This window comes from Triturus cristatus, chromosome 6, assembly GCF_964204655.1.
Source record: "Triturus cristatus chromosome 6, aTriCri1.1, whole genome shotgun sequence".
Lineage (NCBI taxonomy): Eukaryota > Metazoa > Chordata > Amphibia > Caudata > Salamandridae > Triturus > Triturus cristatus.
Window position 1 is genome coordinate 1,304,033,109 of NC_140589.1, and position 26,681 is coordinate 1,304,059,789.

At 43.0% G+C, this 26,681-nt stretch overlaps 1 protein-coding gene across 4 annotated transcripts in view; it reads left to right on the forward strand.

The window, feature by feature from the left end:
• The window catches only part of UTRN (utrophin), a 1,396,454-nt gene that overhangs the window by 1,139,754 nt on the left and 230,019 nt on the right, over positions 1 to 26,681 (forward strand). For all 4 annotated transcript variants that reach the window (XM_085612275.1, XM_085612279.1, XM_085612276.1 and 1 more), the window contains 2 exons: positions 9,034 to 9,095; positions 12,823 to 12,897. In XM_085612275.1, coding sequence (XP_085468401.1) covers positions 9,034 to 9,095; positions 12,823 to 12,897 — 137 coding nt within the window. The remainder of the gene's footprint in view (positions 1 to 9,033; positions 9,096 to 12,822; positions 12,898 to 26,681) is intronic.

A 26,681-nucleotide genomic window follows, 5' to 3' on the forward strand; every position in this document is an offset into this window, starting at 1 on the left:
GCACTTGGGTGCCTTGTACTCAGGGTTGCCGTCGTTCTGCACGTCCGGAGCCTTGTACTCAGGTTTGCCGTTGTTCTGCACAGCGGCGTTTTCCTTTGCACGTTTTATAGTGCACTTCAGTGCCTTTTCATGCTGCTTCGGCAACAACGGTTCCCATGGTTCCGCTCCCTGGGGTTAGCCTCCTCTTCTGGATGCTCTTCTTCTTGGGGGTCTTGTCTGTCTTGTTCATGTACTAAACAGTCCCTCTCTTCTGTGGGGGTGCATTTTTCCTCCCGGTCGGAGGTGGTGGTTCCGAGGATCTGAAGTTGTTCTCCACAGCTCTGCGTGCCCTTATTCAAAGTTCCTATAGGCACCTTCGGTGTCTCGGATGACACACCCTTCAGAGTCTGCTGTGCCTGCGGGACAGTTCCTCTTCTGAGGGTCGTCTCGGGTGCTTCGCCCTGCATCTCTGTTTCCCTTTGGGTGCGTTCTTCCCCTTGGTCTTCCAGTTGCCTTGCTGGGCAATCCCATACTCGTCTTAACTACTTTATCTTGTGCCTGAGTTTTGCACGTGGCGTGTCTTATGTTTCATGCCTGTGCTTCTGGGACGTTGCTCAGTTCCTGCCTCTTGCCCTTCGCCTCCTGGCTGCTGCCTGTCCGGCCTCCCTTGCGTAGGCCCGACGGGTAGGCTCTGATTATGTCACTCCATATTGTCCTTTAGATTTTGGTTGGCGCCAACTTAGCACACCATTGGGCTCTGGGTGTAGTTCTTCTTCCTTCCTTCATTATGAACTCTCTCTTCTATTCCGGGATATGGATATGGCCTAGTGCCGTTATTCCTTCCCATATTCACACGGGTGTGGTCTCGCGCCCTTCAGGTCGTCTTGTGATGGCTTTGGCTCTCATTGTCTTTTGCTCTTCCGAGCTGCTTGGTCTGCTGATTGGCTGCTCCGCCACAGCTTTCCTTATAGTCCGTCACCCTATTGCCGGCTCAGTGCTCTCTGGCACTTTTTGTTGTTCTATCACAGACCCACCTCCCCCCTTGGGGTATGTCTATGGTATCTATTCTAAGTTAAGGAATCTGCAGCTAGATGTCTCTATCAGATGTACGAGTTACTTACCTTCGGTAACAGTGTATCTGGTAGAGACGTTGTTTAGCCGCAGATACCTTAACGCCCACCCATCCTCCCCCTTCTGCGAGGACCTTTCCAGGTGGGGTTCTCCACCTTGCCTCCTTTCAGTTGCCGCTGGTCTCCATCCAGGGTGCTCAAGTTGGTGCGAGCCTCTCAGACTTTGCCTTCTGCAGCTGCCTCCCTCTGGGTGGTTTCTCTTCCGGTGGAGCGGTGCTTTTCGCTTTGCCTTCACAGGGGATTTATTTTTCCCTTTTTCTGTATTCCTCCACTCTGGTCCTTCCAGTGGGGGGTCTTCTCCTATTCTTTCCCTCCCTCCCGCCTCCTCCTTCAGTTTAGGATTTCTTGTCTCCTCTGCAGTCGCCTTTCTTGGCATTTGTTGGGCTGTGCCTCGGCCCTTCAATCTCTGCATGGGAAAGCGCCATTCCTTGTAATGTCATCTCACAGTGGATTGTTGTTCTTCCTGTGCTCCACCCTTGTTGGCCAGCACAGTTTTGCATTGTAGTGGCAGTCTTTCTGTTTTCTGTCGGGATATTCTTCCCTTGTTACTTAGCCTCTGGGGAGGGTCTCTGCTTCGCTTTGCGGGGTTGCTCTGCCTTTACTTCTTGGTCTATTGGTATACAGTATCTATCTGAAAGAGACACATTACTGATAGATTCCTTACCTTCGAATATCCCCAGGCATCAGACTGGAACTGGAAAGTTTTCGTCAGCAGTACCCTTGCGCATCGGTAGGCGTCGTTGTGCGTCTCCTCGTGCGTCGCTGGCGTCGTAGTCGTTGAGATGACATAGTCTGAGCTACTTAGATGCACCCACGCGCGCTGATGGCAGTTCTTTCTTTTTCCGCACCAGCAAGCGCAGATCCGAGAGAGAGCGGTACTCATAGTTAATCTTTTAATTTGGTTTTTGAGACTTGTTTCTCTTGTTTTGTCGCGTTCTCGACTCCTGGTGCAGTAGGGATGCCCGGGTTTAAGTCTTGTAGGGACTGCTGTCGGACCATGTCGGTGGCGGACCCGCATTACGTGTGTCTCTTCTGCTTGGGGCACTCCCATGACCCCGATTGTCGGGCCATGGTGCCGAAGGTTTTCCGGGAGCGTTTCCAAAAATTGTTGGAGGCCTAGCAATCGGCTCCGCACCGCTTAAGGTCCCGCTCCTGTGGGAGGTCGAGGGACAGGTCGCGGGGCTTACACCATCGTTCGTCAGAATCTGGGACAGATAAGTCAAGGAGTGGAAGAAGCAACGTCGCTCTTCGTCTCCCCCTCACTGGTCACGGGATGCGGTGGAGGGGGCGGGTGGTCACTCCCCTGCGGCTCCGGTGGAGCCACCGTTGTTGCCTGCGGCCTACCCGCCTTTCCCAGGATCGCACGTGACTTCGGCAGAAATACAGGTATTCCTGTCGGCCATGCGCCGATTGTTTTCTACATCGGATCCCTCCAGAGCGCCTTCGGGCCCCGTGGACCCATGGGATGGTTCTGCCCCCGTGCCGCTGCCTTTGGCCCCGGCTTCACTGGCAAGATAACCTGTGGCGCCTTGGCGCCGCTGTCGGCTCCAGCCTCAGCGCCGGGTCTGACGCCGGACACGACGCCGTTGCCTATGCGGCCGGACTACGTCGACCGTGGATTGGTCTATTATCCTCCGATTCCAATTCCAGATGGTGAGTGTATTCCCTTTCCTCGGGCCCCTCGTCCTGGCTTTACAAGTATTGGCTTTACAAGTGCTATTTTACAAGAATAAGCAAATTCAGCATCATTGACTCGAGAGGAGAGATACTGAGGCACAGCGATGCTCAGAATCTTGGTGGCAATGAGAGAGGAATGCCAAGGCAGCACTGAAGGGCAGAGGATTAGAGTCAGGCTGACTGGGAGTTGGGAATAGGGAGAGATATGGGAGAAGTGAAGGAAAGACCTTAAGCAAATCAGGAGGAGTGTGCAAGTGAGAGAAAGAAAGACAAGCAGAACAGGGAGTCCTAGAGAGTACTAAATCACAAATAGTTAAGAACAAATGGAAGAAAATAGTTCTCAGACATCAGCAGTGGAAAGATACACTGAAACAATTTAAAAATCAGGTTGGATTTTAAGAGTACCAGGTCTGGAAAATACAAGAATAGGGAGGAAAGTCATCAAATCAGAAGACGCAAATTGAAATAGGTAAGAAGGAGTTTCAGTCAGGACTAAGTGGAAAACTTCTACCTCATGTTGTATCCTAAAGTATAGTTACAATGTTGCCTGCACAGCAACATCTTTCTGTAGCTAGACTGCAAAAGGTTTCCTGCACCTGCAGATGAACCATTTAACCACTAGGTTACAGCCCCTTGAACACTGAGGTGAAAGCAGATCTCCATTTGTAAGGCCTTTTTATTTGATTTTTTATGCTTGTCTATCTTTATGAACAATTTGACCACTAATTCCCAGCCCCATGCTAATCCAAGGAGAACTACGTTACCCACCCAGCTATAGAATGTGCTGGATATGTATTTCTAAATTCTGGGCTCTCTGTGTCATGTGTGTGGATGGTACCGACCATTTAATCTAACCTGGTCTGCCCACACTCAGCTTAACCATTGTACCTCCCCTTCCGTGAGAGTGATGATCCGTGACCCTCAGACTGAAATTCGTGGCACGTTTGTGTTAAATGGGTGGGTTAGGGTGGATTGGGAGTTAGAGGGTTGTTCAGGAGGCGTTGCCCCCATAGACACAGAGCCTTGAAGATTGGGAAAGTAGCACATAGTCGTGATCGGATACCTAGTAATGCAGCTGTCTGATGTAATTTCAACCCCTCGTATGTCTTATTTGGTGTGCACTGATAACTAAGTGATACCATCTGTAAGAACGTTCAAGATACTTGTGTAATATCCTTAGACCTATGTATAAGTACTGTGTTTACTATGGATTGGCTTCCTATGCAAAAATTTGAATAAAAATCTGTTTAAAAAAACAAAACAAAATAAAAAAACATTGTACCTGAAACACCAGATCCCTTGAAAAAGGGTGTTTATGAGGGAGACAGCATCCACCTATGAGTTTACTTTACAAAGGATATGCTGGATCCGTCTTCCTTCACTCTGATGGTGGATAGGTTTGGATTCACCCATCCTATTTGCTAGGTTGAGCAGCTTTGTGCAAAACGAAGTTAACTGCTTTGCATAAACAATACTTTCCCTAAGGTTCCCATATTTGTACCTATAGCATTATTTCAGGAGCGTGTGATTATTTTACAGTGCATGCTTCTCCTTTCTCCTACATTGCAAAACCGTGTAGACTCGCACTGTGTACCTTGGTAGACTGAGAGTAATACTCTGCTTCAGAAACTAAAAACACCAACCGGGTGCATTATACAACATATCACTTCTAGAATTTATTAAGAGGTGTCAGTTACTACCAACACTATAAAAGTTCAGATCTGTGCCGAAAAGTAAACAATTTTCTTTAGGTCATTTATTTTTGAGTTAGAGTTCATCTAGCAAAAGTGAGCTTATGTTAACATCATACTCTTTCAAGAAATAAACTATGCCGTGATATCCACGCCATTGCCATCATGCCAGATCATGTGGATATTCCTTCTCTGTTCTCGCTGCCACCCTCTGGAACGAACTGCTTATTGAACTTCATCATCTCTACAACCTTCTTGTCCTCTGGAAAAGAAGTAAAATGAATTTGTTCTCCATCTCTTTAAGTCTTATTTTTGAAACATGGCCAGTTAACTATAGCACCAGGACACCCTGGAGTGCCGTGTCCAGGTTCGAACTGGCCTATAGGGAATCTGAGGAAAAATGGGCAACCCAAAATACCCTTGAGGGCTCAGGCAAAGTAAATGATAAGGTAAATGTGCCTTCAAGGGGTTTATTTAAGAAAATTCTTTTAGATTTATCTGAGAATTTTCAAGGCCAAATAAATGATTGCCTTGTTAGTTGATTTCTTTCAACAGATAATTTTAGTATCTAATTATATTATTTCTTACATCAAAATCACAGCAAACATATGAAACATAAATCATTTGTGCAAAATTATATTAAAAACTTTATAAAGAACTGGAACAAAAACGGGTGTATATTGAAAAATATTCACTCTTTATCTTTAAATTAGGGTATTAAAAATACAGACAATGTAACAAGAAGGAAACAATATACAATTCAAAGCCTTCACTGTAACAATTGCCAACACTTTCTTCTTGACAAAAAATTAAACAAATTACAGAAGGTAAAGCGTAGATCGACGTTTCGGTCTCTATTTTTGCATTAATGAGACCATCTTCAGGACTGATATGTATTTAAGTTGATGACCCCTTTAATGATACCAAAGGTTAAATTCACTTTTTGATCTCGATGGATTCAATTTCACACTTATATAAAGGGCTTGCAATAACCAATGCGTCAATCTTGGTTAAGAGAGACACTGTGTTCCACAGTAAAAACTGGAACAGTTCTATTCCTCTGCGTAATTAGTTGGCTGCTAATGACCAAACAGTTGGGTGTTACCAATCTGTAGCACTTCCTTGCGTGTATCGGCTCAAAGGCGTTCAGGTTACAAAGGTTGCACAGTGTCTCTCTTAACCAAGATTGACGCATTGGTTATTGCAAGCCCTTTATATAAGTGTGAAATTGAATCAATCGAGCTCAAAAAGTGAATTTAACCTTTGGTATCATTAAAGGGGTCATAAACTTAAATACATATCAGTCCTGAAGATGGTCTCATTAATGCAAAAATAGAGACCGAAACGTCGATCTACGCTTTATCTTCTGTAATCTGTTTAATTTTTTGTCAAGAAGAAAGTGTTGGCAATTGTTACAGTGAAGGCTTTGAATTGTATATTGTTCCCTTCTTGTTACATTGTCTGTATTTTTAGTACCCTAATTTAATGATTAAGAGTGAATATTTTTTCAATATACACCTGTTTTTGTTCCAGTTCTTTATGTAGTTTTTCATATATTTTTGCACAAATGATTTATGTTTCATATGTTTTCTGTGATTTTGATGTAAGAAATAATATAATTGAATACTAAAATTATCTGTTGAAAGAAATCAACTAACAAGGCAATCATTAATTTGGCCTTGAAAATTCTCAGATAAATCTAAAAGAATTTTCTTAAATAAACCCCTTGAAGGCACATTTACCTATAGGGAATCTGTCAGTGCCAGAGGGGCTGGTCTAACTGACCACTGTGTTGGCTGTTTGTGGGCCTATTTTAAGGTCTGGTGGTTCTGTTTTTACTGGTGATGCCCTTGATATTTCCACAGACATTGCCTGCAGCAAGCACAAATGCATGTGGGCTACCATACCTTGCAAGACACCTATTTAGTGTGTCTCTACACATTCAAAAATGCCCAATATGCAAATGTGGGACATCTTTAAGGTATCTTATTTCCTATGTGGGTTATTTCTGTCCCAGACCGACAATGGCAGTTTCCAAGCCTAATTGTTTGGACATTTGGACATCAAACATAAAATAGAAAGAACTTATTTTCACAGTCTGTGGTTATCCTAAACATTTTGCATTAGTCTAGTCCTCCTAGACTTAAGTTGCACACCCAAGTCAAGGGCACCATTGCCTATAACCACACCCCACTAAACCAGAAGTACCACACTATGTTTTCGTTTACTCCACCCTACACCTTAATACTAGCAACCTCTATTAAAACTTTCCTAAAACCATTTAAATTCCTGAAATGAAAAAGTCCCTTGAAAATTGCCTATTTAGGGCTGTGGCTACCACTATCAGGTCTCCTTACTGGCTATTCGCATTAGGGCGATACAGGAGGACGTTTTTAGCAGAACTGTGAAGCCAACTCTCATCCTTAGCATTAAAAGAAGCTGAAAGAGATCCAGTCAGAGGAGCATCACTGGAGCATCAGCGTTAATGCCCTATCCCCCCTCTCATAAACGTAATGCCAGGGCGGGGGTTCTCTTGCCTTGCCCAGAAGCAAGCGGAAGAGATTGACGATATAATGGTGGTATACACTGACTAACGGAAACATTCTTTACCCTTTAAAGAAAGCAAACCAGGTAGTTCAAAGATTTAAAAAATAAGATGCTTTGTGGGACTTCCCATTGAGGGCTGTCCCAAATGTCTCATTAGTGTTACACATACAAACACAGGGTTTACTTGTAACCTTTGTTTCCATCAAAGTAAAACTCAAGAGATCAGACTAATTTAATTCATTCCCCTTTCCTTGATTTCTGGAAAAAGCGGTTCTGAATGTAGAAAAATGGTAATGCTTTGTTTTTGAGTCACATACATGATGGTATGATATGCTGCAGAGGTGGGTATGAGAGAACAGTGTAACCTGTCCATTGAATTTTGGAAAGCAATTCTCGTCCTGACTATGACCTGATCCATTTATACAGCAGTGTCAAGGTTCCTTTCAATAGCTATTACTCTCCTGACTTCCCCGCTGAATATTACATGGACTTTTCATTTGAATAATTCACATGAAACAAATGTTCTGGGGCTTACAAAGTATAATCCCGAGTCCTCATCATCAACTATCTAAAATGTGTTGAACTGCTCAATTCAAAAGATTAAATATGCCAAGCCAAGTCACTTTCACACCCAGTTGTGTTCTTGCCTGCGCCGGCCTAGCTGTAGGGAGGCAGGGGTTTTGCCTGTAGAGGCACTCCTGTTTTTGAAGATAGAAATGATTCAGCCACTAATTGTTCATACTGTGGTGTGGGTGTCAATTTTAATTAAGACTACAGACCAACACCTTTTAATGGCACCACCTACTATCCTGAGTTAATGTCAGATTGAAAGGGTAATTAGTAGAGGCTGCTGTGTAAAACTGTGAGGACGATATTTGCACTGGTTAATATGGTGTTCTCCTCTCCATTATTCATTAACATGGCTTCACGCTTCTATCTCATACTGTGTTGCAAGAACATATCTCAGCAAGGTAGATGTACTCCAAGTACTCTCCAGAAATCGTTATTATATAAGATTATTCTCGATGCAAACTTGTTTTTGCACAAACTATCAGGTAAAGATCGATTGGCACGTGACCATTTTGCATACTATAATGTGCTAATAATGGATAGATGAATCAAGTTGAGAGCAACATAGTGGTCAGTTAATTACTACGGGTGTACATTTTATTTAAGTAGTTATCATTTAAGCGCTTCAAATTTTATAATTGAAAAGTTTAACCATTTTCTTCCCTTTGCCTTGTGTATTCCTTGCCTGGTATTTCAGAGAGATTTTTAAGTATGATCGCCCATCTCTTAATCATACCCTTCTTGAGTCACAAACATTAGAATTAAACAGAAGTGTGTAGAATTTACATCTAAAGACTATCATTGTGGAGAAATTGAGAACAGTAGCCCATTGGGTAAAAGGTAATTTGTAAAATTTGTGTTTTTAAAATAATTCCTTTCCCCCATAGTAACAAATTGTTGAGCAAGTAAAAATGTAATGTTTATTTATATACATATACTATTCTTCCTGTGCCACATATGCTAATTTTGGCATGATAGTCACACGGTGCCAATGAATACATTGGTCCTTACGTAAATCCTCATATTGCTGCAAATTAATACATTTGTGGTCACACTATTGAAAACTATTTTGCAAAGATCTTTTCATTGTGTCTTCTACTGCAGTTTTAACAAATCAGTGGCAGTTGGAATTGTTTTATATATTACTTTAAAGAAATGTAAATAATAGTTTCATGCTTTTTTCTACAGTATTCATTGTTTTTAGGACATTAAATCTACAAGCGCATATGTGATTTGGCTACTTTTAAGTTACGGATTTCTTAAACATTTTGCCTCTTTATGCAATGAGTATTGCCAAAATGTATTGTAATTGTTTGTATATGTTTTGCTGTGTGTTTCTGGAGTACATTGGTAGTAATTAAATGTTCACGTTTCTTATTGACTCCTCATAAGTTTAGCCTTATTAAACCTAACGCACTGCCTTTCTCTTTATCTTTCAGTCACCAAACACAAACAACATGTTGGGACCATCCAAAGATGACTGAACTTTTCCAGTCTCTTGGTGAGTTATTGTTCCATCTTACTGTCTCAGTGACTCTGTTCCCCAGTTATGTTTGTCATATTGTCCCCAATCCAGGGCTGAATTGTTCTGAATTACTCTCTTATACCACTACTGTAAGCACCACAACAGCTAGCTTCTTTGTAATCATTAACAGAATTGTCAAAGTTTTACTTTTTTATGTCTTGGTAGTTGTGTCATGAAAGTGATTAAAAAACATTACTTTCTGCAACTCTCTCTGTTTAAAAAAAAGGCAGGATACAGTTGTACTCAGTTGATTAAACCTTATAACAACAGACCTAAAGGGCATCTTCTTGTGACCACCAATATGTAGCAATGTATTTCTTTCCGTTGCAGATTTATAATTTGTATGGCGACCTTCCTCAACACTGCAGGAACTGTCCCCTACTTTTGTAATCTTTTGGCTCTTAATGCAGCTAAGAATATGGTTGCTATTAATTTTGTTATCCGATTTTGTACGATGCTACTCTTGGCTGTTTCTGCCCACTACTTTCAGATGTCTTTTCTTTTCAACCATCTTAAACACTCCCTCAGAAATATCTCAACGTTATTGGACTGAGTAAATGAACGAATTAACTGTTTTATTTGTTTTAATTAATAAAAACTGTTAGAAAAACCGTAAACAGTATGACCTTTCAAAGAAATTCTTATTTGATCATACTTAAAACATCAATGTACCATTTCGTTTAGATGATTTCAAAATAGTACTTCTAAGCAAGATAACATAAAACTGTTAAAATTGGATATATAGTCCACAATGTTTAACTTTTGGTGTGCCTTTGGGCCAAGGCTGGGCTTTCGCTTAGGATTCCTTGGAGTCGACATGCAAATTTTGTTAGCCTTGCCAGTTCCATCGGGATTTCCAAATTTAAAAGAAGTTTCATTGCTTCTGAGCAATTGCGAGTGCCGTATTTTAAAAACAGTGGTTTTAGTAAAGTGCAAGGTGCATACATCAAGTTTGGGCAGATGCAGACTAGATGGGCCAAAGTTTACTCATGCCACTGGCATAGTCTGCAGAAGTTAACCATCTCGAGGGATTTCCAGCGGGAGTTTATATCTTTTATTGGCAAAACCATGAGCCTGACTAACAAGTTTTGTTTTAAAATTGATTTGTTCAGTGCCGAGTTCAGATGTGGCTGGCTCAGTTTGGCCTTGTGGGAGCTAATTAGGACCCGGATGTTGCTTTCAGCAGTTTCTATTTCTATTAATCTCTGATCTTCTTGCCTAGATAAAAGTCTTACTTGTTCCCTTATTATAGTTTTTAGTATTCCCGGCTGATGGGTGAAATGTCCCAAACTGGACATATCAAGGTTTAGTGTAGTACAGGGGGTCGATAAACAATCTCCCCAGGGGTTTTTGCCACTTGTAAAGAGTTCTCTCAAGATTGCTTTCATAGTGTTAGGAGGAGCTGCACAGATTCCTTGATAGTATCGGATAATAGATGCCCATTTTTCATAGGTGAGCATTGTTTAGGCCGAACTCCAGCCGTACCAAAGCATTCTGTGCATGTGCAGGAATTTGGATAATCTGTTTGAAAGCACGGGATTGGGCAGACTCCATAATATTCTCCATTGCTCTGGGAAAGACTAATTGCCCATAGGAATTTGAGGTTAGTAGCTTAGCTTTTATTACCTTTCGGAATAGCTCAGTGGATGGGCTATACAGTTTGGAATCACATTTACACAAGGCGCACGTCACTGCCTTAGCTTTTTCTTCCATAGGGGAAATGTGTTGGGTGGGCTAATCATTACTTATAAACCAGACCCCGAGATAGTTGTATTTAGGTGTGGTAGTTATTTTTAGGTTGCCCAATCTCCAGTGATGTTTGAGTTTGTTGGCATGCCTTCTAAAGATCACTACCTTTGTTTTATTGGTGTTGGCCGCTAGTTGGTTGGCATTGTTGTTTTTGCAGCCCCGTCTTTGTGTGGTTCAGTTATACAATATCGTCTGCGTACTGCATTAAAAACAATCTAGTCTGCCCAAATTGTGTCGTTATCATGTTGGCTGTTGATATTGAACTACCCAGGTCTGCAGTTACCCAGGTCTGCAGTATATAGATTAAAAAGTAGGGGCACCAAGACGCAGTCTTGTGTAAGCCCTTGGTCTGTGAACACCCTCTTTGTCACTGTGTTCTGCTTTAGGTTGACACGTACCCAGGTTTTGGTATAAAGAGCAATAATGGATTTCAGCAGCATTCTTGGGATCCCCCAGTTTTGTAGTTTTTGCAAAAGTGAGTTCCTGTTGATGCAATTAAATCCTGCAGAATAGTCCACGAAACAAGCAAAGAGAGGGCGCCTTCTTATGTGCGTGGTCTCTTCGACTAGGTAAGCCAAGGTTAAAATATTGTCCAATGTTGAGGCTCCAGCCCTAAAACTTGATTGGTACACCGGTACAATACCTTCGTCATTGACACAATGTTGTAATTCCTGTACGAGGAGACTTGCATATGCCTTTGCTTCAAAGTCCAACAGGGCTATCTTCCTGTAGTTAGTAGGATCTGTGGTGTCACCTTTTTGCATATAGTTTGTAATAGAGAATATTTACAGTATTCGGGGATTGTTGCGTTAATCATACAGAACTGCTATAACGGAGTAAGTATAGTTGGCCAGAACATCTAATCCTCTTTAAATAGTTGCCCTGGTAAACCGCTTGTACCCGGTGCTCTGTTGCTTCTGATGTTCTTTAGAATTGATAGCACGCGGTTGTACACATAAGGAAAATTGCTTACATCTTCACTGGTTATTTGCCTTGTCCCGATTTTCGCTTCAGTGACGTTCTGTTGGCTGATGCTTATTAATAATGATTGATTGTCTGGAAGAGTTCTAGTGGTCGACTTGCAGAACAGTGTTTTCACATGGTTGATCCATGTATAACTTGAGACTCCGTTTCGTCGGTCATGGTCTTGATGTCAGTAGCCAGGTTTCCTGGAGGTAATTGCCCATAGGCATTATTGGACTGTGAGATAAACATGTACTGAAAGTCTGGTGCTGGGCTAGGACAAAGGAAACACGTCTTGCCATGTTGGGCTTTAGACCGGCAGAAGCCCTGTCCCAGGATTCCTTTTTACTGAAATGATGATGTTTCTCTTGTACATTGTAACTATCACACTGTTTCAGCATGGTGGTTTATGTTACTCTGTGTCAGTGGGAATTCAATTTAGATGCAGTATCCAATTAAGGTGTATACATTGGAAACTGTAGATTTTTTTAGTTACTTCTACACCACACAAGGTGCAACACTCTCCAGGTGTGACAATATCAGTTTCACTGCACTTATAAAAAATTGTGTTACTCGTTTAAAATTGAAATGCAATATTATGAAAACACTTAAACATTATAGAAATGTAGAAATCTGCTATTTTGTAGGATAACAGAATTGCATGAAATACAAAGCTGTTGATCCGTGCTGGTTGTACTTCTGTTAACCTTGTACATAAAGATGTCGTATTCTCTGCATTGATCTTTCATCTCATTACAATACATGCATTAGTGCTAATTTCTTGTAATTGATGTTTCATTGGAAATGTTACTACCACTTGCACTAAGAATGAATCTAGGATAACAAGTTTAGACTATCAATACAGTACCTAGCTCTGAACCATCTTCTTGTGTGGTTCCTGGGATCCCTGCTAATAATCCTCTTGTGAGAACATAGCATCTGACCCACTGCTTTTAATACTAGTGATCTGTGTTTTGCTCTTGTTTTTTAGCTGATTTGAATAACGTCCGCTTCTCTGCCTACCGGACGGCCATGAAGATTAGAAGACTACAGAAAGCTCTTTGCTGTAAGTTACATGTGGTACTAGCTGTTTTCGGTAAAAGGTAGACTTTGAGCATCTTAACCTCTTCAGTGCCCATGACGAGATAGTCTCGTCATGGAGCACGGTTGCGCTGTGCCCATGACGAGACTATCTCGTCATGAACCCCACCCACTAATGTAACGCCCGGCACAGGAGGGGGAAAGGGCGTGGCACTGAAAGGGTTAAAGCTGTTGGGAGTCATGGTTATTTCTGTTACTATTTGTAGTTTACTTAACAGATAGCTGAGATCAGAAACTAAATGAAGGGTGTTGAGCATACAGTGAAAGACTTAGACGACCCAAGCAGGGAAACTCACAGTGATCCCCATGTGCATGGAGAAAGCTCAGTGTGTCAGGGTCACTTATTGTTTTTATTTTACACTAATAAACTTACACCTTGGCAGTTGGTTGTGTGAAACAAAAATGAGTGAAGGGGGCAACAAAAAAAACATGATGTCCGCTAAATATTTATGTTTTTAGCACATCTGTCCCCGCAAGTAGATACACTGAAAGCAAAGCAAGCCCCACCAGTCAAGCAAGGATCTCTAATTACAGCGATCTGTTCTCCAATAGGGCAGCGATGACCAGTTTCTTCGCTGACCTGGCAGGCTGGCAGGACAGCCTACACAAGGCTCTATTTATCCTGCTAACTGCACTTTTACAGATCAGGTTGAAGGTTAAGAGGTCTGTATTAATTGATGTTAGAAACTGGGCTTCTGATTGGCAGAGATAAGCATCCTGACCAAGCAGGAATCGCAATATTAGTCAGAGTAAATCACAACACACCCTAAATGATCCTGTGCTCACCCCCTTGGCGCTTGGCACAGAGCAGTGTGGCTTAACTTAAGAGGCAATATGTGAAGTATTTGTGCAACACTTCAAACAGTAACACAGTGAAAACAACATAAAAAGACTTCACACCAGGTTAGAATAATACAACTCAATGATATAAATAAAACAAGACTAAATGACAAAAATCCAAGAAGTAGAAGTTGAGCTATGAGATTAAGAATAAATGTAAAATAGGACTTCGCAATAAGCACTTTAATGGGTTATTTTATCATGCTGGACTGGAGAAAAGTCAAAAGTTCAGGCCACCTGCGATGGAGTGCCACCAGATACAGGGGCCCACTTGGGCCAGCTGAACCAAAGTATCTTGAACCAGGATGCTTTGACGAAGATGCAAGGTGCAGCTGAAACAATATGTCTGTGTCAAGACATGCAGTGGACGAGATGCATTGGTCTTCTCCACGCAACTGCGGTGACGCATTGCTTCAGAATGTGATTCGTGAATTCTGAAGGCAATGTGCTGGTTCCAAAAGAGATGTGCCGGGTTCGCTCCACGCAACGACGAGGATGTGCTGGTTCTAACTCATGCAAAGGTGAAGATTCGCCGGTTACGATGAGGATACATGGGTTCTGGATGTAGAAGCACCTTAAACCTCACTTCGAAGTTTGCAGAATTGGGTTGGCACCACTTGGCAGGACAGAATCTCAGCTTTTAGATTCCAGATGCAGATAATTGAAGTGTTTGATATCGTTGAGATTTAGCACAGAAGGCAAGCAGGCAAGCCCTTAGAGTCTCTTTGGGTTCAAGAGATGCAGGTTCAGTCCTTCTCACCCAGGCAGGAGAACAGTAGGCAGCAGGGCAGCTCAGCAAGGCAATAGTCCAGCAGAGTGGCAATTCTTTTCTGCAGCACAGCAGTTCTTCTTCCTGGCACAGTGGTCACAGGTCAGTAGTGTACTGAAGTCATGGTGTCTGAGGTCCAGTACTTATACCCAGTTGTGCCTTTGAAGTGGGGGAAACTTAAAGGAAAGCTTTGAAGTGTGCAGAGTTCCTCCTTTCCTGCCCTGTCTCCAGACTCACTACAGGGGAGTATGAAGCCCTTTGTGTGTGGCCAGGACAAAGACTATTCAGGTGTGTGAGGCTGTGCTAAGCGCCTCCCTCCTATCACCCTGATGGCCCATCAAGACACACCTAAGCTTCCTTTGTGTTTAGCTGTCTTATGGGAATACACAAAGCCCAACTGTCCACCCAGCCCCAACTGAGCAGAGACGGGCAGCAGGCACCAAATGGCTAAAGTAAGTTAATGCCACCTTTCTAGAAGCGGCATTTGCTAAACTGTAACTTAAAATGCAATTTCACCATAAGTTGTGATTTTAAATTGTGATGCCAGTGACCCCAAACTCAAAACATAGCTCTCTTCACAATTGGGAATTACACTTAAACTATTTAATAAGGTAATCCCTATGTTAACCTATGTGAGAAATAGGCCTTCCAGTAGTAAAAAATGAAACTGGTATTTTGCCACTGACAAGACATGTTAAACTTAAAAGTGCATGCCCTTCCTCTCAAATGCATTGCACCCTGCCCTGTGGGCCATACAGGTCATACCTTAGGGGTGACTTATATATATAAAACAGGAAGGTATAGGCCTGGCAAGAGTTTTATCTTGCCAGTTCGAAGTAGCAGTGTAAATTGCACATACAGGCTCAGCAATGGTAGGCCTGAGCTATGGCCAGAGGGCTACTTAAGTGGATGACACAGTCTGTTCTTCACGCCCACTAGTAGCATTTAATTTACAGGCCCAGGGCACATGCACTTTGCTAGGGACTTATAAATAAATTAAATGTTCCAGTTGGGGTTAAGCCAATATTACCATGTTTAGGGGAGAGAGCAGAAGCACTTTAGCACTGGTCAGCAGTGGTAAAGTGTGAAGAGTCCTGAAACCAGCAAAGAAAGTTCAGAATAAATGGAGGGAGGAACGCAAAAAGTTGGGGAAAGACCACCCTAAGGCTGTCGGGTATAACAGTTGAACTTTCTGACATTCAGAGCACGAATTTCCAGATGTTATTCTGTCTTACTGTGGCAGACATTGGAGATATGTTGTTTTCCTGCACTGTGTCTACCTGCAGTTTATTTTTGTTCTTTAGGTATCATTGTAGCAGTTCAAAAAAGGTACAGTACTTCCCTAAATAGCTGACCTCCAGTAGACACAGGGATGTATTCAGTCATTTTTATGCCACACATAAACCGATACCTAAAGACATAATTAGAATTTGCATTATTCATGGCTGATTTTGAGCTATCTACTGCAAAGGGATTTAAGTATGCAAGTTCTTTCAAGTGTCCACAGTTTAAATAAGGAATATTTCAGTTAGTAAAAAATGTATACCTGTTAATCACCCCCCCCCCCTTTACTGACTTTTTTGCATTTATACTTCTATTTTTGACAACATACCTTGTTTATTTTTCTGTGTTTAATGTTCAACTCCTTAGATATTTCGGAGGGATGATATTTGCATACTCAGAACTCACCCAGAGCTTTATAAAGGTGTTGAAAATACTGAATACAGGAGATATACTGGTCTTTAAATCCATTTGTAAATGCTTATGGCTGCAAGTGAAGTGGTGCTTTTCCATTTGACTTTAGAAACGTAGTTTTTAACCCAAGAAAGTGCCTTTGGTGGCATTTCCTGAAAGCAGGTCATACTTTTCTTAAGGCTGCAAGTTTTCTAAAATTGTGAGATAAAAGAGAGAAGCTTTGGGAGTCCCACCTTGTTGCAGGTCATCCATTAGCTTACTCAGTCATGGTTGCCATTGCTCGTAGGAGATCATTTAAGCCCTACAAAGCGACAGGTGTCCAACTACAACAAGCATTGCCATAGCCAATAGGTCTCGCCTTTGGGACCTTATGTGTTTAGCCATGCAACAGTTGCATAACTAAACACTTATAAGGTCCCAAAAGCGAGACCTATTGGCTATGCCAATGCTTGTTTTAACTGCTGCAATCTATTGAAGCCTCACGGAGAACATCAAAGCGGCCGCGAAAGTGATCACGATCAAACATCAAAGCGGCCGCGAAAGTGAAAGTAATTGCGTTAAAGCACGATGCGCGCGCCCGCGCACATGCACTGTAGCTCTAGGCTGGCCTGGTAGCACTTTTTGGAGCCCTCACAAAATGTCTCGCCAGACCAGCGCATGCGCTGGGTCCGGCGAGACCTAAAAAATAACATATAGATAGAGGGGGACTATGTAACCCTGTGTCCCACTGAATAAGGATGGACAGTGAAAGTGCCCTAATGCCCTACTGTGACATCAGGGGACGGTGGAACAAATGTTGGTACTTTCTGGAGAGTCTCTCTCAATATACACAAGGAATATCCATGAATAGGATATGTTTTGTTATTTAGGAACTTATGTAAGCGCACATTCACCAACAGGCATCCTTATGGAATAAAAATTCAAAGTGACATTAAATAATTGTATTGAATGCGGGAGGCTGTTCTCATGGCAAAATGGTACAAGTCTCGCTGAAAGACTACACACTGGATTAGGTGTGTGTGGTTTCTGATGCACATTGGGGCGGTAGAGCCTTCAGCACACAATTAGCCGTACTATAAAAAAACTATTATATTGGGTACTACAGTGTAAACTACACATCTTACATTCTGCTAAAGGCATGTTCTTTTTTTTATTCATAATTTCATCTGGCTAGACTGTTTGAGTCTTTTTTAGGTCTCGCCTGACCCAGCGCATGCGCTGGTCTGGTGAGACTTATTGAGAGGGCTCCAAAAAGTGCTACCAGGCCAGCCTAGCGCTAAAGTGCATGTGCGCCGCGCTTTACCGCGATTACTTTCACTTTTGCGGCCGCATGGCCGCTTTGATGTTTGATCGTGATCGCGATCACTTTCGCTTTCGTGGCCGCACGGCCGCTTTGCATAGCCATTAGGTCTCGCTTTTGGGATCTTATAAGTATTTAGTTATGCAACTGTTGCATGGCTAAACACTTATAAGGTCCCAAAGGCGAGACCTATTGGCTATGCCAATGCTTGTTTGTCTTGTAGTTTGAACCCCCTTAACTTACTTTCCTTTAAGCATTCTATATCAAGTAGCTGGTTCTTATAGATTTGACGCCAGGGGAGACCTTTTCTCTGCTGTCCCTGTGTAGGGATACATAATATAATATTATTAATAAAAATAACAATTATTATAATTATAATTGAGATTTTAAGTTAGAACACTGAACATATTTCTCCATGCCCAGACAAACAAGGCACCACCAAAAGGGGCAATTTTCAAGGAATACAGCACGGCTCCTTAAAGGGAGGTCACGGCCCCTGCTGTATATGATTTGCCATTGCGGATCACCTTAACAACTTCAATTTCCTAATAGACTTTCCTCTCCCTTCACTCGCTTTTGTCCATGTCATTTAGTATTGTTCTTGGCCAATTCATGCACATTTGGGGCAGAGAAGTAAGTGATTTCTTCGACAGTTTTTGTAACACCCTGAAGCTTGAAGTAACTATATGAAAACGTCAATAACTGACTTATTACATTTCCAGTCAACTGTACTAAATAAATAAGATAACATAGCAACTCTGCTATATTGACTTGCCACATTAGAGTTGTGAAGTCAAAATGACTGCCACATCAGCATACAGTGTAGAAGGCCTGTCACAGAGAAGAATTACACCTGCTCTTTAAAAAAGCAATGGACTAGCTAGCTTTTTAGCTTTTTTTCCTCTGAACTATTCTTCTCTTGGAAATGATAATCCTCAGAGTATAAGGAGACATTTATGGTTGCCTGATTTTGTTTACTTATTTTGCACTGGTGGAGTTCTTCACATGAACTGAGAAATCTTCCTACATGTTACAGCACATTATTAGCTAAAGGTGTTTTTGGACGAGACATACATTAAAATGCTTCTAATATGTTTTTGCAAAATATGACAGGCTAAAAGTTGACATTATTTTTACATAACATTCTGCATTTATTCTACATCTTTGCATACATACTATCTCTTTCAAACGAAGCAGCAAGACATCACTCATTTAAAGGGTTTTGGTAAAGTGTGTGACCAAATATTATACGGAATAAAATACCCTTTCCGATATGTTAAAAGGATATTGCAAGTCCTCTTGGAGTCATATTGCTTGAGGAATCTGCCTTCAGACTTATTTTTCTATTAGGTGATAGAATTGCTTGGTCACTTACAAAATAGTTATAATGCATGGTAGGGGTAATTTATCTCATATAATAGGTTTCCTATAGCACTGTGGCCTTGTTTATACATTGGCTCTATAGTTCCAAGGGGGATACAGCTGTGGCAATTCTAGGTCACCTTGAATTACCTGGGTTTTCTGGGCGTGGGAATACAGGGCCAGTTTTACTGAGGTGTTAAATCATTCCCAGTAAAACTACCGGGCTGGGGCAAAGAGCGGAGGCTCAGCCCAGCCCAAACCCCCTTCACATGACGGAGGAACAACATTACCCCCAGACACTTCAGTCTTCCCTGCCCAACCCAACATCCTCCTGAAAACGTACTGCACATCAGACCCACTGTGGCTTCTGCTCTGAACAGGTGGTCAAAGTGAGTCGAGAAATTCCTGGAGCACAGAAAAGTCCTGCAGCTTTGACCCCGTAATTCCGGGTTAAACAGGTAATTCCCCATTCCAGGGATCTCAGCTCAGAATGCCAGGATCTAAGGTTGGCGAAATGAACCGGAATCGGTAACTCGAGCCATGCTGTCTCCCGCCTGAGCGACTTTTAATACTACCCTGCTGCTTGTCTACTGTCAATCAATTGCATAGCTTTTTATTGTTCATATTAGCGATTTTGCTAATTCTAAGGTTTGCTAGTGTAATGAATATCCAGAACTCAAAGCAGCCGGTACTGATGTGTTAAGAACGCTGTCAATCAATTGTGGTTTTAATGCATGTGCCTTCTGAAAAACACGTTTTATTTCTGCATTTGTGTTTCAATAAGAGTGGATTTAGACTTGACTCAGTTCTCCTGTTCTCATGCCTCTAGGGCAGTTGACAGCGTAGATTTGCTCGTCTTCAGCTTACCGCGGATCACCACCAGGCAAGAGTTTATTTGTAATTTGATATTGGATTTTTGCTTTGTTGGTATCTAGCAAGCAAACGGCGGCACACTTACTGGTGGCGCATTAGTGTCTGAATTACTCTGGATTTTCTGTGCTTACTCTGTACCTAACTCCTGTGCGCAGCCAGCAATTCACATGCAGGCTTGGAAGCAGAATTGATTTCTGGACTCGCAGAACACATTTTTTTAATTTGGATTTTGCTGGCTGCATTAAAACATCAATTTCCAGTCTGATGGACAACCGTCACACAGCAGCACTGCTGGTTTGTCTGTGGGATTAGTGCTATCCAGCTATGATGAAACCTCAAGAGGAAGCGCTACCGCGCCTCCTTTGCCTTTCCTCTGCCCACCTCATGTTTAGTCATGGTTTTTAGCTCCGGCTAAGCATGAAGTTGGCGTGTTCTGCTGTTGCTGCAAAAAACGTTTTTAGCACACTTGAGAACTTTGCGGAAAGATGGTGCTCAGCAAACCTATCCCTTGCGGTGGGTGATGTAGTACGCACGCGGATCTCCTGACTGACACTGTAGACAGGCCATGGCACGGCTTTTGAAAGTCATTTCTAGGGGCCTGTTTCCTCATGATTTTTTTTTTTGGTGCTAACTGTTTTACGTTGATAATGTTTTCCGTAGGTCTCAAGCTTAGAATATTTTCAGGCTTGTTTTGTGTTGGGGGAAAGGGGGGCAGAGGGAGGATAATTTTTTTTTTTTTTTTTAAAGAAAGAGCAACATGAAAACATTCATTTTCTGGAAAACGTAGTGTAAATTGCCCCAGTAACAGGTCAGGTGACAGGATAAACAGAGCGGGACTGAAAATGCACACCAAGCCTGGCAAATACGTCAAACCGGCCACAGGGAAGGGTGGGGATGCTGGTGGAAAAAACCACCTGCAGTTTTTGTTATGGGGCTAGATATTGCGGCAAACCCGGCCCCCAGTAACACAAAAGGCCCCCAAGGGTCCAAAACCGGCCTCACCCTGCCGGCCCACTGGGAAAATTCCTGGTGCCCGCTACGACCAGTCCAGCCCTGAGGATACAGCAGGTACTGAGGGGAGCTCCTCCGCCCTGTTTTTTTCATAATAGTGCATAGGTAGACACCAGTGACCTCCTATATGCTCTGATAGCCCTTCCCAGTACAGAACAAAATGTGTTCACAGTTGATGTGCTGAACGGGATAAAAAGACCACAGCCATTTCCGTACAGGACGGAAACTTTTCCACCACTCTAACTGCTGTGGTGTAGCTTGAAAGTAGCTTCACAATAGAAAAGCAGAGAGCAACACTGGTTACACAGTGGTTGACAGGGATACCGTAACTTTCATAGGAGGATTTTAGGTTCTCCTGCGTCTTGCTCACTCCTCCTCCAACAGAACGGAGTGGATCGAAAAGGCTGGGCTTTTGGAGTCAATCCTGGTAAAACCCTCAATCAAGGTTCTTGCTTCTTCCAGGAGCCCTCTCACTCCCTAGCCAATAAGCTTAAAATACTACTCAATAATCTTCATTACCCTAAGTCCATATCTTCTTCAACACGTTCCTAGCTTGTCTTCTCTCTTTGAGACTCTTCTGGTGCTGACCTCAAGTGGTTCTATGCCTGTAGCAAGCAGAAGGACAATATAGGAAGGCAAGGAGCCACTAATAAAGGTGAGATAGGTTTAATTGGAAGTACGTTACACAATTTTGCCTCCTGCTTAAGGAAAACCTTTACTTCATTAGGACTGTTAGAAAGAAGGTAGTTGAGGAGCTAATGGGGTTGAGCTACAAGTCCGACTCCTCATTTCTACTCCAGTCTCTCCTGACTGCACACAAGAATCTTACTTCTCAGAAAGAGATGCCACAAAAGCATGTGACTACAGTATTTGCTTCAGTTTTGGTTTGATATTGTCTTTCAAGCAAATTGCGCCAGTTGGAATTCCTTGGTAATTTGGGTCAAGGGTATGATGTCCCATCACCATCTATGAGGTGCTTGAAGTCACAGGAGAATACTACGCAGCCCCGCTGTTCATCCGAGGACAATGCAGAGCATGTCACATGGGGACGTGTAGAGAAGATCGCTTTACAATCATATAGGCAAGCCATATTTTACTAGTTCAAATTAGAGACAAGCAAACCACCTATTTCATAGACGAAGTCAGGCCAGGGGCCAGGTGTGGCTGTATTTAGCATTCTGTCCATCATCTGTTCTTTTTGCTTTTGTCGCTCTAAGTGGGAAGGGTGTGTCCAGACGTGGGTACCGTATTCACTGCGCCACAGGATTCAAGCTAGCCTGGCTGATGAGGGGTAATACCTGGCCTGGCAGTTCGGGCTGGACTGTTCCCATGAGGTGCAGTGTCAAGACTGATTTGCAAATGTCTGGGTCTGAACTGGGGTGGCGTGGTGGGCAAAAGGACGATGGATTTAACACAGATCTGTTGACAGCGGGTGAATGTTTGTATTGTTCAGCATTCCGTCCATCATCCGTTCTTGTGGCTGTAAGAGCCACAGCCCAAGTTGAATTTGGAAAACACACCATTTAATCCACTCAGTAGGTGGAATGTAAAAATGTTACAATAAACCATATTAAATAGCATATACATTCATTAGGTCTTAGCTACAGACATTTTTAGCTGTCTGCAGGCAAGAACTATTATTTCCCAAACATATACTTGCAGTGGGGTCTGAGCTAGCCCCATGCTCATTGTTGGATATCTTTTTTGTCTGTTTCCACTTACTGGCTGCTGATGACTTCCCTCTCTATTTTTGTGTTTGTCCCACCCAGGAACACTTTAATCTTGAAGGGTTTTGATTGGGTTAGGTATCCTTCCACTACAGAGGTCATATCTTGCTCCGTTGCTGTGCTTGTGAGGGACTAATTCCCTCTCTCTGCTTCTATTCTTCCCCATTCCACGCTCTTACCCCATCCAGCTTCCTTGTTTCATTTTCTTAAATTGATTTTTCCTGTTTTATGTCAGTGACCGTTCCAAAATGACCACCCAGACACATGCTAGCAGACATCGCTCTATGGGCTTTATTTTATTGTTACAAATACTATTCGAAGATGGTGCCCCTATTTGAATGACAGTTATTAACATAAAATGTATTCAAAGATGGCCGCTACGAGTGAGCATGCATTGACTTTGGCCAACAGCATTTGTTAGGTTTTACAAACCTTTTTCGAGGTGGCTACTGCTGAAATGCTCTCATTCGTGGCAGCGATGTGACACAAAAAAGCATCAACAAAGCCAATAGCTTTTATGGCTGAGAGATATTGGCATTGTCAATGATTGTCTATTTTTAAGTCTGCTGATTCATTTGTTTATGCTTTACAGTTGTGCAGTTATGGATGATGAAGTACTGTGGTGTAAAGTTGTTTACACAGAATAACACAATTTGGCTTAGGGTGGATGCCGGAATTTGAGCCTAGATTCTTGGTTAAATTTTCTGCAGTTCTGTCACGTGATCGTGGGCAAAGGCAATGCTTGGTATAGTTCTCTTTCAAGAGCTAAATCTATAAACTGTGTTCAACATGATTAATTAAAAATAATTTTCGAATTGCAAAAGTACATAATAAACATTCCTTGCAGTAACCAAGAAATCTTTCATCAAAAATAGTTAACCTACAGTGATTCATTCCCCAAATGTTATCTCTAAACGTGTTTATATTACTATCATTCCCTGACTCAAGTACAATTTCAGGAGATTCTCTAAACTTGAATTGAGGCCAGTGCTTAATTTGAGCCAATGGTTTCGGGTGCCACGAGTGCTCGGCACCAGCACTTAATTGTCAACACCGGCACTTGTGAAAGTTTGCCAGAAGGTGGCACTGTCTGGCTAATTTAGAGCTGACCACAACAACGTTTAATTATTAATTCAAAACACATAAAAAAATGACTATTGCTTGCTACCCAAGCCATTCATATAGCTTTGGGGCCCTGTAATGATCTGAATTGCCACACTTGGAGGAGTGTAATGCAGTGTTTTAAATGCAAAATTAGAAGTGTCGGTACTCACTAATTAGACTGGGTGGGCAGTTATGGGTGTGTCTGGGGGCGTGGCTGTGAGCCAGGAATTTAACAATAGCCACATAAGTAAGCCTTAATGCAAATGTTCTGATTGCCATGTAACGTGCTTAAATACCCATGGGCCAAATTTGCACAATATCAAACTGCCTCCTTACATATGAGATATGGCAAGCATCAGCTTCTATGTCTATGCAGGGCCTAATTTTTGGCAGTTTGATATTGCACGAATGTGGGCTATGGGCATTTAAGCGCTTTACATGGCAATCAGAACATTTGCATTAAAGCTTACTTTTTTTTTGAAGCACCACTGGTTAAGGGAGTTGTCCAGAATCAGAGGATGATGAGCCGACATCGGGATTGGAACCTGGTTTTAAAGTTCCACTGTCGGCAGCTCTGATCACATCCTCATTCTCGTTGCGATGCCAATTAGAACCTAACACTGCAGGAGCAACCCAGTGCAGGAATACACTGGCTGTTGCCTGCCAGAGCGGCACATAAACACGCTCCATCTGAAAGGGTCATTTTCAGTAGTTTTTGCATTGCACGTACCCGTACTTCAGGGCCTGAGCCCTGTTGCTTCTGGGAGTACCGGTACTCTCCTCACCCGAAAATAAGTTCCGGTTCTCAGGGTGAGAAAACTGAGAAGTGCAGGTACTCAGTACCGGTGAGTACTGGCCCATTTAAAGCACTGGTGTGATGATTATTCTGTTGTTACTATCATCGGCAGCATGGCAGAGGCAGTGTGTGGTGCAAGCTACAGTGGCCTCCTGATCAGAGCCCTGGCAAAAATTGTTTTACAAACTAAGCACTGATTGAGGCAATACAATACCTAAACAAAACATAAGGTCAGAGAAGGTGACAGGGAGAGTTCTCTCAGATTACAGAATGCCGATGCAAAGATCAAGAGGCTGCAACATGCTAGACTCACTGTTTTTAGGTCCTGCCTGAGCCAGCGCATGCGCTGCTTGTAGAGACTTTTTGTATATGGGTTTCCAAAGTGCTACCGCTGGCGTTCGCGTGCACGCGCGCAGCCGCCAATCACTGCTGTGCGCGCACCACTCGCGTGCTTCGTGTCCTTACCACACAGCGCGTCCCGTCCTCGCTATCACTTACGCTTTGATCGCGATTACTTTCGCTTTCAGGGCCGCGTGGCTGTTACTTTTACGGCCGTGCGGCCAATGCTTGTCTTCCATACCTGCCCTTCCCTTCTCCACTTCCTATTTTCGGTTTTCTCCTCTCCCACCCCATTGGCCTCGCAAGCTCACCTTTCTTGTCACCTTTCTTGCCTTGTCGCAGAGTGAGTGCTGCAGGGTGCAGTTACTGATTGGTCACTCATCACTGGGGTGTCACACACTGTACTGTACCCCCGACGTGCCCACGAGGCGCACTCAATATGGAGTTGCAATTGGAGCGAGGATCACACCACTAATGAGAGCGCTGTGCAGAGACTGTCTTGCTTGCTTGCTTTGCAGTAGGGAGCGTACAATCTTTCGCCATGTGTCTCTTTGTCCATTGCACAGATCTCCCTGACACAATCTGTACATCGCGTGACGTGTAATCCTCCGACTCCTCCACCCAGGGTCGGACTGGCACAGAGGAAAGACCCGGGTCGTAAAAACGGCTCTGGAGGCCATGTCACAAAGCGCTACGACCAACATCGGTTTCACATTCATACATTTTTATTCAGCCATACACAGACCGCATCAGAGCAGAGACCAGGTTCCAGTATCCAGAGCAGAGATCAGAGCCCAGTATCCAATTACAGAGCGACTTTTCATAAGAAACGGAAGTTGAAAGGCTTAGATCTATTCTTAATGTAGCATCGGAAACAAACCTTGGCAACACTGCGCTTTAACCCTTTATTAATGTAATAATGTCTTCCCACTTTAAGTGTCCCCGAATCAGCTCTGACCTTGTGTGCTGAGCTCGGGGTGCGGCCTCCCTCACAAAGTTCAGAGACGCGACTGTACATGCCCCCAGCACCCCTGCACGACAAACAAAAACCGAAATATTGTTGATTGTAAATGCAATTCATGATTAAATTCGTATTTTTGAAAGCAATACAAATTATTACATAACATAAAATCAAAACAAAGCTTTAATTTCCAGTAGAAGAAAAGGCTCTAGCAACTGAGGAGAGGGGGGGGGGTGTCACTCACTCCACCTCCAGCCAGTGGTTCACGTCCTCCCTGGGCTGGCTTTCCCTCTATGTCCCTCCCTCCAGCCTCTTCCCCCTTTGTCTCTCCGTGCTTTTTCCCCCCTTTTCTGAATGAAGGGAAATTCAAGGCGTGCACAAGTCTGTGATGACAAGCGAGTATGAAACTTTGGTGGAGATTAATTTAAAAACTGAACGGAGATTGGGTGGGGGGAGAAGTGGGTTTATTTACTGAACTGACTTGAAACCGAGGTCGGTAATGGGCGACTTGCTGTGTGTCACTAACAGCGCCTTGATTGTTGAACGAAACAGGTGGGAGCCGTAGGAATCCTGTCACCTCAAACTCTCTGCCTCTCAAAGAATTAATCGGAGGCAACGGTTCGACCTGAAGGTGAAAAGATGACGTATGCCACACAGGAGTCGTTCACGATTTGTATTGTCAGACTGAGAAGGAGCGCGAACGCTCAACAATTTCTCCGTCTCCTAAGCATCAGGTGATTCCTGAAGTTTCTTCATGCTGGTCTTGGCAAGGTGAACAGGCAACATGGACAGATTCCGCTCGGTAGGAATGCGCCATACTTATTTGTTAAAAAGTGATTTTCTTTTAATACACATCAGGCCTAAGCAGTAGTTGTTTGTATAGGGGTCCGTAAAAACTGAAGACAGGCCTGGTGCTGCTAGACGATCCTCATGCTCTGCCTTGCACCCTTCTCCCCCTCCGCCTTACACCCT